This window comes from Schistocerca cancellata, chromosome 5 (genome assembly GCF_023864275.1).
Source record: "Schistocerca cancellata isolate TAMUIC-IGC-003103 chromosome 5, iqSchCanc2.1, whole genome shotgun sequence".
Lineage (NCBI taxonomy): Eukaryota > Metazoa > Arthropoda > Insecta > Orthoptera > Acrididae > Schistocerca > Schistocerca cancellata.
In genome coordinates this window covers 249,302,692-249,319,250 of record NC_064630.1, presented here as the reverse complement: position 1 = coordinate 249,319,250, position 16,559 = coordinate 249,302,692, and the positions used below count along the sequence as shown (strand labels likewise).

Here is a 16,559-nt window from a genome sequence, read left to right as displayed (position 1 = left end):
AAACAGTCATCTCCGTACAAAGCTTTAATTATTCTATGGATTTAAATGGGTGGCTCGCTCTCTACGCTTAGAAACTCGATTACAGCACGCTGTTTCTCACACATCGACATGGTTATGTTGCGCACCGCCATGAGGTGTAAGGAAGGCACCTCCAGACGTACGTACGTCCTATTTGTTCTTCACAAGTACCACAAGTTATGAGTCTTGCGATCATTTTTGGAAATTTTGACTGTTGAATTCCTCTGTTGTAACATAATTCACACCCGTTTATTTGTTGTTTTAATTTTTGTGAGAGGCCTATGCGGCGTCTCGCCTGCTCTCACTGTTCATCACATTTACTCGCGACGGTAATATATTCTCACTATATGACTCACATTCTACAACCAATGTATAGTATGAGAGTTGCTAAAATTAAAGAAGAACAAGAAAAAATACGTTAACAGCTGAACAGAAAATTCATAATTTCGTGAAAAAAATGGGGCAGGAGAGAGATTCTAACACGGATCTCCCATATTGCAGTCCAACACCGTCACCACACAACCACGACGCCGCGATTCTTGCAATTTGCTCGGTGTTGCACATTTGAAGCTTGGGCCTTTCATTGTTTCTATTTTTTTCTTTTTTTTCACAGTTCAGTACACCTTCTTCCTGTTTCAATGCTTGATCTGTGTTCAGTTTTGGACGAGCTATGCACTGATCCGTCTTACCACTTAAGCTGAGGGGGATGCAGTGGGGAGTTTCCCTTGTAAGAAGGCTCGCTTCTCACCGGATATCGTCAAAGTGCTTACTCAGGGGTCCTATAGATCGTGTCGAAAGACTACCAACCTTTCAAATATACGCGAGGGAGTTGGAAAATAAGTTTCCACTGTCGACTGTGGTCATAGTTGTGTGTGAAAGGAAGAAAAAGAGAATGAAACATTAAAGATAAGACATGTCTTTATTTTTCTACATAATTTGCAGGTACATTGAGTCATTTGTCATACCGATTTATAAGCTTCAAAAAGCCTTCCAGGAAAATATCAGGGCGTTGCATATGGAATAAGCGTTGAACGGCTTGTTTGACGTCAGCATTGCTGTCAAAGCGCCTTCCGCCGAGAGTCTTCTTCAAAGCAGGAAACAGATGGAAGTCACTTGGTGCGAGATCCGGACTGTAAGACGGATGGTGTAGGCGGTCCCAACCAAGAGTTGCAATATTGTTTTGCGTTGCCTTCGCCATGTGTGGTCTCGCATTGTCATCCAACAGCAGAACGCCAGATCTGAGAAGGCCAGGTCGCTTTTTCCGAATCACCTCTTTCAATTTCGACAGAGTGGCACAGTACCGCGCAGCATTTATGGTTGCATCCTCCAGAAAGTCCAGCAGCAAAACTCCTTTGGCGTCCCGAAAACGGTGAGTAGCACTTTACCTGCAGACGGTGTGCTTTTGAACTTCTTTCGGACAGGTGACGACGATTCGGGCGTGTAATGGTGGACCCACATTTCATCTCCCGTCAAGATCCGAAACAGAAGGTCACTGCCAGATTCATGGTAACGCGCTAGCTATTCCAGGCTGAACACCATGCGTTGTTCCATGTGTGTCGGGGTCAGTTGGCGGGGCACCCATCGTGCTGACACCTTCCTGTATCGAAGAATGTCGTGGATGATCTTGTGAGATCCCTCATGTCCGATTCCAAGTTCTGCCGCTACTCCATCGATGGTGATACGTCGGTTCGCTTTAATCATGTCATCCACCTTTCTGCCATTTTCACCTGCAGTGGCCGTGCGCTTCCGTCCAGTCTCGGCATGTCCTGCACTTGCTGACGTCCATCACTGAATTGATGGCACCATCTCCGCACCATTTGCCTCGACATACACCTCAACAAGGCGGTTATGAATTTCTGTGCCCGATACTCCACGTGCCCATTCATAGCCGGATAACAGCTCTCACTTCTGCCTTTGACCACGACTCCAAAACGCACCTTCTCTCCATAGCTCCGGGAAAATACTGAGCGGCTGGCCTCCGCTTTGCGCAGGCACTGCAACAGCGCCATCTGCTTGATCGCGGTCGACCTCTACCTAATGGTGTATCGGTGTCTTGCACCTGCGCGTTCACCTGCCGTGTCGTCTTCAGCCCATATCACACAATTCTGCCCACAGTCGACAGGGAAAACTTACTTTCCAACTCCTCCTCGTATATCTTTAAAGAGCGTCTTTGATTAAAGAACACGCGAGAGAGATTTACTATCGGAAGCTGTGAATGTGAGAGGCAATTATCAGTGTGCTTCATTCGTGTTACAGGAAGTGTGCCATTCCTACTGCGGCAGTGCTCCTTGTGGCGCTAGTCTCAAGAACCGCAAGCCAGGACGAATACTGCCGCATATGCAGCGACCACACGCTCTGCATCTACTCGGTGAGATTTTTTTTCCCCTTAATTAAATTCCTCTTTGATTATATCAGTTTCTTTCTTTTTTTGTTGAGTCGTCAGACTTCCGATTGGTTTGACGGGGCCCGCCACGAATTCCTCTCCTGTGTCAACCTTTTCATCTCAGGGTAGCACTCACAACATACGTCCTCAATTATTTGCTGGATGTAGTATAATCTCTGTCTTCCTCTACTGTTTTTACCCTCTACCGCTCCTTCTAGTACTATGGAAGTCATTCCCTTATGACTTAACAGATGTCCTATCATCCTGTCCCTTCTCCTTGTCAGTGTTTTCCATATATTCCTTTGGTTCAAATGGCTCTGAGCACTATGGGACTTAACATCTGAGGTCATCAGTCCCCTAGAACTTAGAACTAATTAAACCTAACTAACCTAAGAACATCATACACACCCATGCCCGACGCAGGATTCGAACCTCCGACCGTAGCGGTCTCACGGTTCCAGACTGTAGCGCCTAGAACCGCTCGGCCACCCCGGCCGGCTATATTCCTTTCCCCGCCGATTCCGCGGCGCGGAGAACCTCATCATTCCTTACCTTACAGTCCATAATTCACTAGTTTACAGTGCTGTGGTCCAAACGTACATTCTCGAAAAGGTCTTCCACAAGTTAAGGCCTACGTTTGATACCAGTAGATGTCTGTTGTCCAAGAATCCCCTTTTTTCCAGTGCTAGTCTGCTGTTGATGCCTCCTTGCTCCGTCCATCACTGGTTATTTTGCTGCCTAGGTAGCAGAATTCCTTAAATTCATCTACTTCGCGACCATCAATCCTAGTGTTAAATTTCTCGCTGTTCTCATTGCTTCTACTTTCATTCCTTTCATTCTTTCTTCGATTTATTCCAATTCATATTCAGTAACCACTAGACTGTTCATACTATTCTATAGACCCTGTAATTATTCTTCAGTTTCACTGAGGATATAAATGTATCAGCCAATCTTATAATTGATATCTTTTCACTCCTAATTTTAATCTCACGCTTAAATCGTTGTTCTGTTTCCGTCATTGTTTCTTCGATGTATAGACTGAACAGCAGGACCGGAAGACTGCAGCCCTGTCTCAGACCATTTTTAATCGGAGCACTTCATTCTTGTCTCTCATTCGTTTTGTTCCCTCGTGGTTCTTGCACATATTATATATTACCCCCCTCCCACTACAGCTTACCCCTACTTTCCTCAGAATTTCAAACATTTTGCACCATTTTATAGTACATAAAGCTTTTAGCAGATCGACAAATCCTATTAACGGGTCTTGATTTTTCTTCAGTCTTGTTTTCTTTATCAACAGCAATGTCAGAACTGCCCCTTTGGTGACTTTACCTTTCGTAAAGTCAAACTGATCGTAATCTGACAGGTCCTCAATTTTCTTTTCCATTCTTTTGTTTATTAATCTTATCAGCAGCTTGGGTACATGAGCTGTTAAGCTGATAGTATGACAATTCTCGCACTTGTTGACTCTTCCTATCGTCGGAATCGTGTGGATGATGTTTTTCCCAAAGTCTAACGGTATATCGTTTGATGGTATATCAGACATTCTACATACCAACGTGAATAGTCGTTTTGTTACCACTTTCCCAATGACTAGAAATTCCGATGGAATATGGTATTATCTATCTCTTCTCCCTTATTTGACCTTCAGTCTTCCAAAGCTCTTTTAGATTCTATTGTAATATTGCATTCCCTATCTCTCACCTATCGACTCTTGTTTCCTCTTCTATAACTCCATCAGGCCTTCGACGCAGTATCCCCACTTATCTGCTCTCCCTTCTGCATTTAACAGAGGAATTCCCACTGCACTCTTAATGTTACCGTCCTTGCTTTTGATTTAGAAGAAGATTGTTTTGACTTTTCTGTAGGCTGACTCAGTCCTCCAGACAATCATTTCTTTTTCGATCTATTCACATTTTTCAAGCAGCCTTTTCGCCTTAGCTCCCACGTTCTTCCTGTTTACTTCATTCCTAGGTGACTTGTGTCTCTGTATTCCTGAATTTCTCTGAACATGTTTGTACTTCCTTATTATGTCGATCCACTGAAGTACGTGGCCTATTCGGAAATCAGCTCCGATGGGTCGCAAAATTGAAACAACCGTGAGAATCAAAAACGTTTTATTTGCAACAGTTAGCAACACCTTCTAGATACTTCTCTACATAGTTGCCGCTCCGATTTACACATTTGTCGTAACATTGTACCAACTTTCCAATACCCTCGTCATAGAAGCAACCTGCCTATGCTTCCTGCCAAATCTCTGAGCTGGTCTGCAGCTCGTTGTCTGTGCCAGAACGTTGTCTTCATAGCCAGAGGTTCATGTGAGCAGGGATGAAACTCAGGGAGATTCAATTACGTGCTCTATTGTGGGTTATCAAACACTTGCCATCGAAAACGCTGTAGGAGCATCTTCATTGCCCCTTCAGAGTGGACCGACAATTGTCATGCAGAAGAAAACGTATGACAGTTATGTTATGTGGGCTGCATGACATCACGCGAAATCTCTGACCAGGCCCTCATACTTGATGGAAGACACTATTGCTCTAAGCATATTTACAAGTTCATTCTGCGCTCATAACTGAAAAGAGCGACATGACGAGGTCGACGGGCATACTAGAGAGAGGCACTGCCCAACACATCTGTGCAAAGCTTCATCGGATTTTCGCTGTGGTTTCCATTTCGCACCCCATCGGACCTTACTTTCAGCGTAGCCTGCCTATTTCTTCTATTACCCATGGTTTCTTCACAGTTACCCCACTTGTACCTATGTTTTTCTTTCTAGCTTCTGTTATTGCCCTTTTTAGAAATGTCCATTCCTCTTCAACCGAATTGCCCACTGAACTATTCGTTATTCCAGTATCTATAGCGTCAGAGAAATTCAAGCGTATCTCTTCATTCATTGGTATTTCCGTATCCCACTTCTTTGGACATTGTTTCTTCCTGACTATTCTCTTGAACTTCAACCTACACTTCATTATCATTAAATTGTGGTATGAGTCTACGTATGCTCCTGGATATGCCTTACAGTCCAATACTTGTCTTCAGAATATCTGCCTGTCCTTCATATGTGGCGAAACATTTGGTTACCTTAAGAGAGAGTTCGGAAGTGAGGAGGCGTCTTGTGACAGTGGTAGATCTTTGCACTCCATCATGAGCCAAAAATGTGTTTAATATTCTAGTCCTGTGATGCACGACATGACAGATAAGGAAAGATATTTTTCTACCTGATGGAAGAATACTTAGAGGGAATATACCCAATGTCGTAGTCCTCTACAGGATTTTCAGAAATAACGGCACTTAGCGAAGTGAAAAGGTACCTTATGCATTGTCCGATTTCTCGTATAAACTGGAGGAATCTACATTTCCCGTTGGGGTGGAACTGTTCAGAACTAATGACTACGTCCAAGCTGCTGCTTGTTTCGCAGTGCACCGCTGCTGCCTGAAAGGGCGGTCACGAGCACTCAGCAGCCGGATGTAACAGATTATCTCAGCCTTTGATGTGTACGAAGAGTGGGCCAACCTGCGTGATCTTGTCCATGAGGGTGAGGGCTCGCGAAGTGACCAGTGTGCTGTATGAATGGACATGTGAGTGTGTTGCATGAGAGAAGATTAAAAAAGATGGACATTTGCACTGGACGTTTTGATAACATCCCAATTCCTACCACTCCAATCATCCCTGGATGCACTCCATGGCTGGTGGTGGTACACTCTGGCATACACATGCATCCACAACTGCGGCTGCGACCATTGGTGTAGTTTCTCTGGTCTATGAAAGTCGGTGATGGTGGAGTTTGAGGGTTTGGCAGGGTGCGTGTGGACGTCTGGGAGGTGGGTGCGTGGGATGGGCGAGTGCTTTCAGATGTCTTTAACATGTAACCAAGACAGCTTATTGATATCGAGTGGATTGTGGTAAAGTACGTCGTGTTTAGCACTTATGAATAAATCGCAGTGGACTCTGTCTTCCAGAGGTATTTGCTGTTTTTATTCTGTCATCCAGTAGAACCTTCCTTCCTTCAACCAAATGTGGTGGAGAGAACCAATTCAGTAATTCTAAAGTATTTTAAAAACCCAGTCGCGACGTCAAATTGCCGATTGGTCAGTTTATTGTTTCCTTAGTTGCACTGTGTCCATGCATACCTTCAAGTGTGCGTCTCTGTCAGTAGGTGCGGATCGGGGCTATGCTGCAGACAGCGAATGGTGAGCATCTAACAATCATTAGTCTATGTGATCTGTAGAATTTTTTTTTCTTCGAATATGGTTAGTGGAACGTTGTGGAGGAGGAGGGTGTCTGTGCTCTCAAACGTTGGTGCACACAAGACCTGAGATATATTTAGCACTATGATCTATTTGTGGTGGAAATTTCATGACTTGATTTGCATAATGTTTGTGTGCGATACTCAAACTTTGAAAATACACTCCTGGAAATTGAAATAAGAACACCGTGAATTCATTGTCCCAGGAAGGGGAAACTTTATTGACACATTCCTGGGGTCAGATACATCACATGATCACACTGACAGAACCACAGGCACATAGACACAGGCAACAGAGCATGCACAATGTCGGCACTAGTACAGTGTATATCCACCTTTCGCAGCAATGCAGGCTGCTATTCTCCCATGGAGACAATCATAGAGATGCTGGATGTAGTCCTGTGGAACGGCTTGCCATGCCATTTCCACCTGGCGCCTCAGTTGGACCAGCGTTCGTGCTGGACGTGCAGACCGCGTGAGACGACGCTTCATCCAGTCCCAAACATGCTCAATGGGGGACAGATCCGGAGATCTTGCTGGCCAGGGTAGTTGACTTACACCTTCTAGAGCATGTTGGGTGGCACGGGATACATGCGGACGTGCATTGTCCTGTTGGAACAGCAAGTTCCCTTGCCGGTCTAGGAATGGTAGAACGATGGGTTCGATGACGGTTTGGATGTACCGTGCACTATTCAGTGTCCCCTCGACGATCACCAGTGGTGTACGGCCAGTGTAGGAGATCGCTCCCCACACCATGATGCCGGGTGTTGGCCCTGTGTGCCTCGGTCGTATGCAGTCCTGATTGTGGCGCTCACCTGCACGGCGCCAAACACGCATACGACCATCATTGGCACCAAGGCAGAAGCGACTCTCATCGCTGAAGACGACACGTCTCCATTCGTCCCTCCATTCACGCATGTCGCGACACCACTGGAGGCGGGCTGCACGATGTTGGGGCGTGAGCGGAAGACGGCCTAACGGTGTGCGGGACCGTAGCCCAGCTTCATGGAGACGGTTGCGAATGGTCCTCGCCGATACCCCAGGAGCAACAGTGTCCCTAATTTGCTGGGAAGTGGCGGTGCGGTCCCCTACGGCACTCCGTAGGATCCTACGGTCTTGGCGTGCATCCGTGCGTCGCTGCGGTCCGGTCCCATGTCGACGGGCACGTGCACCTTCCGCCGACCACTGTGGAGACCTCACGCCCCACGTGTTGAGCAATTCGGCGGTACGTCCACCCGGCCTCCCGCATGCCCACTATACGCCCTCGCTCAAAGTCCGTCAACTGCACATACGGTTCACGTCCACGCTGTCGCGGCATGCTACCAGTGTTAAAGACTGCGATGGAGCTCCGTATGCCACAGCAAACTGGCTGACACTGATGGCGGCGGTGCACAAACTCTGCGCAGCTAGCGCCATTCGACGGCCAACACCGCGGTTCCTGGTGTGTCCGCTGTGCCGTGCGTGTGATCATTGCTTGTACAGCCCTCTCGCAGTGTCCGGAGCAAGTATGGTGGGTCTGACACACCGGTGTCAATGTGTTCTTTTTTCCATTTCAAGGAGTGTATGTATTATTACAAAAAAGGAAAATTGTAAGCTGGAGGTTAGTGTTTTAAGCGATCTATTAGCGTCCTGTAAATTGTTAAACAATTAATTCGAAAGGGTAGTGCAAAAGGCTTATTTCACTCTATTTTTGATATCAGAATTGCATTAGCTCTTTCTTTGCCTCTAGCATTAGCCAATAGGAACACTGTTTTCTGAGGGGAGATGAAACCTCTGTCTGCATGTTTGGAGATGTTGGTTCACACGGACAATCAGGGAGTGGTCTATTGAGAAAGACAGAGACAGGAAGCGAGTCTGGAATTTCCCGATGGACAGAATGTCGCCATTTGGTGCTTTGCTTGAGGGCTGCAAGATCGAAGGAGGCTGATATGTGGTCCGTAGTAACTGGTGTTTAGTAATGTGATCTGTAATTATGACATTGGGTGATTTTGACCTTCGTTGTGGTGCCCTGACGATAGAGAGAGACACGGGAGACCCCAAACAGTGGCTACTACACCGCACTTCATTGCATTCATACTCTGTAGACCACTTTTGCAGGGTTCAACCGTCAGTGCAATATGACTGCTGTATGGTTCTCGATCTGTACAAATTAGTTTGCCACTGAGATTCCATCTGCAGAATATGAGGCTGGGTTTCGAAACATGTCATGAACTTTTAGATATGTAATGTTTCTGATTTTTCCATCTGTGCTTAGACACCAGAGTACTTCAGAAAGTGTGGAATATAGATAATAAGAGCCATAAATACCTGACTCTGGCAGCAAATATAATCTAAGCCTACTCAGCATTTCCAAGTGCAATCAGAATACAAAAGCGTTGCAGTTGTTTATATATTGCGTAGTGCGGCCGATTTCCTGACAAATTCTTTAACTAAATAAGTAAACTATATGCCGCACACTGCCTTGAATCCCGAAAATTGTTTAAATAAACAATATTTCACACACTGTCTAAACTGTGTAAACAATATTCCACACTCTGCAATCGCTTTCCCTCCAAATGACCGATCAACTGAGTCTTTTTCACACCAGTTTTGGGAGGTTAACTGATGGGTTGGGGGAGGTCTGGGAGTGGGAGGAGCAGGTTTGGGGGAACAATAGGATAAGGACCTATAAATCAAAAGAAAGGAGTATCCCCAGGGGATCATAATTCACTTGACAGAACAATAGGTTAAAGACCTGTCAATCAAAAGAGAACAATAGGTTTGCCTCTGAATGTATGCTTGCCCATGAATATAGGCAACCCACACTAACAAATTCTCCTGAAATTGGCTTGTCCCTACTACTTACAATTTCTTTAAAAAGTGCAAACTTCAATTCTTTTCCCATTTTTCTCTATACTTTCCTTCCCAGCTTACTCTAGGTATAGGTTTAATAACATTGTGCAAAGGCTATAAACCTAACTCATTCCCTTCTCAACCATTGTCTGTTTTATGTCCTTAGACTCTTAAAGCCATTGTCTACTTTCTGAACAATTTGTATATATTTTTCATTATGAATAAATCCTCTCCAGATGTACTTGACATATCCTTCATTTGGATAACATTGTACAGACTTTCCGGGTTTCAGGATGTAAATCACATCTTTGGGCTCGACAAAAACATGGGGAGCTAAGAGGGATACTGTATACGATAAATCAACACTAAAAGGGTCCATACACTTGAACATCAGGTCAGACCTTGATTGTGTATGAGAAAATCGTAGCACTCATGTAAAACATTCAACAAATTTATCATGTAGCATGTGAGATCCTACGTGGATGTGGCATGAAAAGATTCTTTGAATCAACTAGTACCACAATGAGTTAATGGGGCCTAACTGAAAAAACCATGAATTAATTATCAAATGAAACACACTTTGCCAGACACATGTAACCTACAAACCAACTGCGAAAGGTCCGACAAGCGGCATCTAAGTGCCCAGCTCGACACGTCTCATGGACGCTCATTAAGACCGGTCAGACGACTGCCGTGCTAATCGCAATGAGATTTGTGTGTACAAATATAGGTCACAGGGTGGCCGCCGCCAGAACTAACATGGAACGCAGGAAGGACAACCGAATAAATCATAGCTAACAATCCGGCTGCACGCCCGCGTTTTCTCCCAAATGCCACTAGTTAATAACGCTAAAATCAAATTACTGTAGGAATGGCAATAACTGAGATGTTCCACATTAATAACGGGTTGGCGTTTGAGAGAAAACGCTCGATATGCGAGTGGAACAGGAAAGGAAATGGGCAGCAGTGGTACAAGCGACCCTCCGCCATGCAGCATACGGTGGCATGCGGTGTGTGTATGCCGATGTGGATGTAGATGTGGCTACTGGAAAGCTGTTATGAACGATCATGATCCTTCGATTTGTATCGACTCAGTTATCCCCATCTTTGAAAGCGAATATTTCCATCTTTTCTGCAAGTATGGTAAGACTATGTTTCATATGCCTCACAAGTGAATCAGAAACTCGAACAGCCTGTTCCGTAAGTACCATCATAATGTATATCTCCGCTTGATCGCATCAGTGTGTGCTATCAGTGCACGTTAAAAAACGTGATGCGCACGTGAGATCAAGCTGTTCGGTTTCAAATGCCAGGGTAAGCCACTCTATAATTTAAGACGAAACATTTGTGATTGCTCCTAGAAAGTCAAGTAATGTAATTCAAAATGTATCAACGCCATATTTCGTATAACTCGAAATATGAAAATTTTGGGAAAATAGTAAATGGTGCATGTATTTAATCTGTCGTATTTAATTTGATTTTCGTTTCAAGTCTGATTATTTCTAAATAAGGAATTATTTTTACCGGCGAGTACAATATCAATAAAAATGTTTAACAAGTTGATAAACACTTCGTCCTGTAAATGTAATTCAGCCATCCGATGCTGAACAAACTGTTCGAAACTGTTAATGGCAGGAAACGATAAAACTTTTAACAGTGCGTCTTCAGTGTAGTGGCTTGCAGCTGCTGTGAAACGTATTTAACGAGATGCTAACAATGTGAAATGAGGGAGTGACGAACACATACTGCCGACGACACGTCACACGCTTCGTTACGCATAAAAAGTTCCATTATTTTCTGTACATGCCTCGTTTGCGATCGCTATTACATCACCTACTGTGGCAGACAGAAATAAAAACTGCACTGTGTTAACAAGAAGAATTATTAGTTAAGTTCTATAGACTGTACTCGTATATCCACATGTTGATAAGTTAAAGTTGCCCAGCTAAATGCTTACCTCAGCTTTATATTCGATAGGAAAAGGAATTACATCTGTCTGTAACGTAAAAGCGTTTTTTTAAGTACAAGTACAGTATATTATTCAATTTTTTTTTCCAAATTCATTGTAGTATTAAGGTAACATGAAATTTGATACTCACAAAATTTTAGTTTCCCCTCTCGATGTAAGAAAATGTGACAGTGGGTGAAACATGGCAACTTCCGTTCACTTCACAATAGTTAAAGGACTATCCTTGCGATTTTTGGTTGATCATAGTGTTCATTCCAGAACTATGATATATACGTCACTCGCTCCTACCTTCACTCTCACACCTGGGTTTTCAATGTCGACAAGACTCTCACCTATCTACCTAAAGACCACGAAGACTACATATTATACACTACCGTTGTTCGTTTTCCATTCATTTTGCTCGTCATGCCACCAAACATGAATCCTAAAGGCGTTAAGTTCCTCTTCCTCCAAAATTTTTATCTGTATAGCAAGTCACATACTTACCAAGTTGAGTTGAAATTGCCGAAGTTGTTGTTGAGAAACCCTCATCCATCACCGAAAACACGGTTGCCAGAGGTGTCGCACCCTCACTGTATGTTTTCTTAGATGTGTGTTCTAAGTTTGGTACTCAGTTTTCTCCATTCCCTAGAGTTGTTTTATTTTTTTTTATTTCATGTCGCCACCCACCCTCCCCTACCACAAACCCCATTCCCAGCAGTGACAGGTGTGTCCTAACCCTTTACATTTTTTAGTACTAATTAATATGTGCATCAAGTTCAGCTGAAATTATTGCTGGAGTTCCACAGTTATTGCCATATGTCATTACCCCACCTGGACAAATGGGATTGGCTTACAGTGCATATCAGACATACAGTGATGAAGACTGTGTTAATCTTAGTTAGTTAGTTAGTTGCATGTTCCACGGATCAATCGCACGGTACGGTAGCCGTTATGACATGGAACGTGTCAAGTGTACAAGAAATGCACATATGAAACAAGATTTTATATATTACAATACGGAGTTAAGGATTAATATTTCTATTTGACTGTAATACTCACCTTCAAATTGGCAGGGGTAAAATACAGAGAGTGAAAAGCTATTTACAATTTGTACAGAAGCCAGATATAAGAGTCGAGGGGCATGTAAGGGATGCAGTGGTTGGGAAGGAAGTGAGACAGGGCCTATCCCTGATGTTATTCAATCTGTATATTGAGCAAACAATAAAGAAAACTAAAGAAAAATTAGGATTAGGTATTAAAATCCATGGAGAAGAAATAAAAACTTTAAGGTTCGCTGATGACATTGTACTGCTGTCAGAGACAGCAAAGGACTTGGAAGAGCAGCTGAACGGAATGGACAGTGTCTTGAAAGGAGGATATAAAATGAACATCAACAAAAGCAAGAGGAGGATAATGTGTTCAGTTACTTGCATTTCCTCAGTAACCATGTGTGCATGAGTAGGGTAGGGATGAGCTCACGAGTGTCTTGTTACAGGGAGTCGGAAGCAGATGCGGCGTCCTGAGAGGCAACGGCACAACACGGGCGGACGAGATCGCCATTGTAGCTGCCCACAACGAACTCCGTAACAGGGTGGCCTCTGGTGCAGAGGGCCGCGGCAGTCCTGGACCCCAGCCGTCGGCATCCAACATGAACGCTCTGGTGAGTCAACCACTTTCTTCATATGGCGCACCACAGCCATATATTTGCTGAAGGGCACTTCAATGCCTCCGTCTCGGATGTTGTTTTCGCGTATTTATTTAATTTCCCACAATTAGCTTATTTCGGCCTTTCAGGCCATTCTCAAGTGCTGTAGGTGCCATGTGCAAGCGCATGCACATGTACAGGGTTATTACAAATGATTGAAGCGATTTCACAGCTCTACAATAACTTTATTATTTGAGATATTTTCACAATGCTTTGCACACACATACAAAAACTCAAAAAGTTTTTTTAGGCATTCACAAATGTTCGATATGTGCCCCTTTAGTGATTCGGCAGACATCAAGCCGATAATGAAGTTCCTTCCACACTCGGCGCAGCATGTCCCTATCAATGAGTTCGAAAGCGTCGTTGATGTGAGCTCGCAGTTCTGGCACGTTTCTTGGTAGAGGAGGTTTAAACACTGAATCTTTCACATAACCCCACAGAAAGAAATCGCATGGGGTTAAGTCGGGAGAGCGTGGAGGCCATGACATGAATTGCTGATCACGATCTCCACCACGACCGATCCATCGGTTTTCCTGTTTAAGAAATGCCGAACATCATGATGGAAGTGCGGTGGAGCACCATCCTGTTGAAAGATGAAGTCGGCGCTGTCGGTCTCCAGTTGTGCCAATTTTCCAGCATATCCAGATACACGTGTCGTGTAACGTTTTTTTTTTTGCAGAAGAAAAAGGGGCCGTAAAATTTAAACCGTGAGATTGCACAAAACACGTTAACTTTTGGTGAATTGCGAATTTGCTGCACGAATGCGTGAGGATTCTCTACCGCCCAGATTCGCACATTGTGTCTGTTCACTTCACCATTAAGAAAAAATGTTGCTTCATCACTGAAAACAAGTTTCGCACTGAACGCATCCTCTACCGTGAGCTGTTGCAACCGCGCCGAAAATTCAAAGCGTTTGACTTTGTCATCGGGTGTCAGGGCTTGTAGCAATTGTAAACGGTAAGGCTTCTGCTTTAGCCTTTTCCGTAAGATTTTCCAAACCGTCGGCTGTGGTACGTTTACCTTCCTGCTTGCTTTATTCGTCGACTTCCGCGGGCTACGCGTGAAACTTGCCCGCACGCGTTCAACCGTTTCTTCGCTCACTGCAGGCCGACCCGTTGATTTCCCCTTACAGAGGCATCCAGAAGCTTTAAACTGCGCATACCATCGCCGAATGGAGTTAGCAGTTGGTGGATCTTTGTTGAATTTCGTCCTGAAGTGTCGTTGCACTGTTATGACTGACTGATGTGAGTGCATTTCAAGCACGACATACGCTTTCTCGGCTCCTGTCGACATTTTGTCTCACTGCCCTCTCGAGCGCTCTGGCGGCAGAAACCTGAAGTGCGGCTTCAGCCGAACAAAACTTTATGAGTTTTTCTACGTATCTGTAGTGTGTCGTGACCATATGTCAATGAATGGAGCTACAGTGAATTTATGAAATCGCTTCAATCATTTGCAACAGCCCTGTATGTGCTAGCCGTCTCTGGCGAGTGTGCCGGCGAGCTGGGGAGGGGTACCAGTCTTCCAGTGTTTTCGAGAGGCACAACACTGTTACTCCTGGCGTCGTAGTTTGGAGAGCGTTCGCCCCGATAGCTGAGTGGTCAGCGTGACGGACTGCCGTCGATTCCCAGCTGGGTCGGGGATTTTCTCCGCTCAAGGTCTGGGTGTTGTCTTCATCATCACTTCATCCCCATCCGGCGCGCAGGTAGCCCAATGTGGCGTCGATTGTAATAAGATGTGCACCAAGGCGGCCGGACTTGCCCCGTAAGGGGCCTCCCGGCCAATGACACCAAACGCTCATTTCATTTCCAGTTCGGAGAGCCATGGGGTATGACTTCCGGCCGCAGCCGGTAGTGATTCACGGAACGCTGGTGGTAGAACGGCATTCACAGACATCCTGCATCCTCATGTGTTCCTTTCATGCAACAGTATCGTGGTGTCACTTTTCAACAAGACAATGCTCATCCACGCGTGACATGTGCTTCTATGAACTGTCTGCGTGATGCTCAGGTACACCCATGACCCATGACCGCCCCCCCCCATATCTGTACCCGATAGAACATGTGCTGCATCCACGCGTGACATGTGCTTCTATGAACTGTCTGCGTGATGCTCAGGTACACCCATGACCCATGACCGCCCCCCCCCCCCCCCATATCTGTACCCGATAGAACATGTGCGGCACATTAACTCCGTCCTAGTGTCAGTATCCAGCTACAACAATCACTGTTGATCGATTTTGAACGTGGGGCAGCGGCTGGTCAAACATTTACCAATGAAGTTCGCCAAACGGCTGGGCAATTGAGAAGTTATTTTATTTTATTTTCGCTGCCAGTTCATTATGCCATCTTCACGACATCCAGAACCATATGGCACCAGAATGCCGATATCGATTACTTTTGAGAGGTGCATTCGGGGTCTAAGGATGGCGTCGAAACTGGTAGCGAAAATAAAATAACATCGTAATTGCACGGCTGTCTGGCGAATGTCATTGTTAAATGAGCTACAACTGTTGTCGGCCAGCTTGCCGCAGAAGAGCATACAATCGAATCAGAGCATGCATCCAGGCAACGTCATATCTACCAGTGGGTTCATATTGCTAAAATTTCACTCGATTTTGTAATCACGGAAATAATAATATCACGTACCCTCTCAAGCCGTGAACTTTCATTCCCTTCGTTTCCTCTTCCTTTCCTGAGCGCTTTTTTTTGTTTTTGTTTTTGTTTCCAGGCCTTGTACTCTGTAACGAGCGACTGGAGACCGCACCATACCTCTCAGAAAATATCCCAGGAAGTCCTTATCTGTTTTGTTGATTGATATGGGGTTCACCCTGTATAGGTTAGCTGAGGACGCCTTGAGGGGCAACAAACGAAGTAACCGAACAAGTATAAATGGCGGCGAGAGATTTGGTGTACCAAATAGAGCACTGATAACTACGTTCCCGATGTTTATGAAAAGGAAACTTCACACTTAGTATGTATTACCAATTAAACTTGAGGCAATGAGGCGTGGACTATTGTGAAAATCATTCTAAGGAACTATCAGCTATGATTAAAGAGATATAGCTGGGAAATCCTAGAAAAGAAGGAAAAACAAGCAAACAGATAAGTAAATGGGCCGGATTGAATATTATAGTTATTACTGCTACGAAAATGAAACGGTCGTGTGTAGACGGAAAGTCATCGAGTAAAATAGAAATAATATCCGTCGTTCCCCAAGGAAGTGTTATAGGCCCTCTATTGTTCCTGATCTATATTAACGACATAGGAGACAATCTCAGTAGCCGTCTTAGATTGTTTGCAGATGATACTGTCATTTACCGTCTTCTAAAGTCATCAGATGACCAAAACGAATTTGCAAAATGATTTAGATAAGATATCTGTATGGCGCGAAAAGTGGAAATTGGCCCTGAATAAAGAA

The 16,559-nt window shown here is 44.6% G+C and overlaps 1 protein-coding gene across 1 annotated transcript in view; it reads left to right on the top strand.

Annotated features, from left to right (window-relative positions):
- Positions 1-16,559, top strand: part of LOC126188464 (venom allergen 5-like) — a 133,406-nt gene that overhangs the window by 22,530 nt on the left and 94,317 nt on the right. Inside the window, exon 2 of the mRNA XM_049930068.1 lies at positions 12,930-13,094. Coding sequence (XP_049786025.1) covers positions 12,930-13,094 — 165 coding nt within the window. The remainder of the gene's footprint in view (positions 1-12,929; positions 13,095-16,559) is intronic.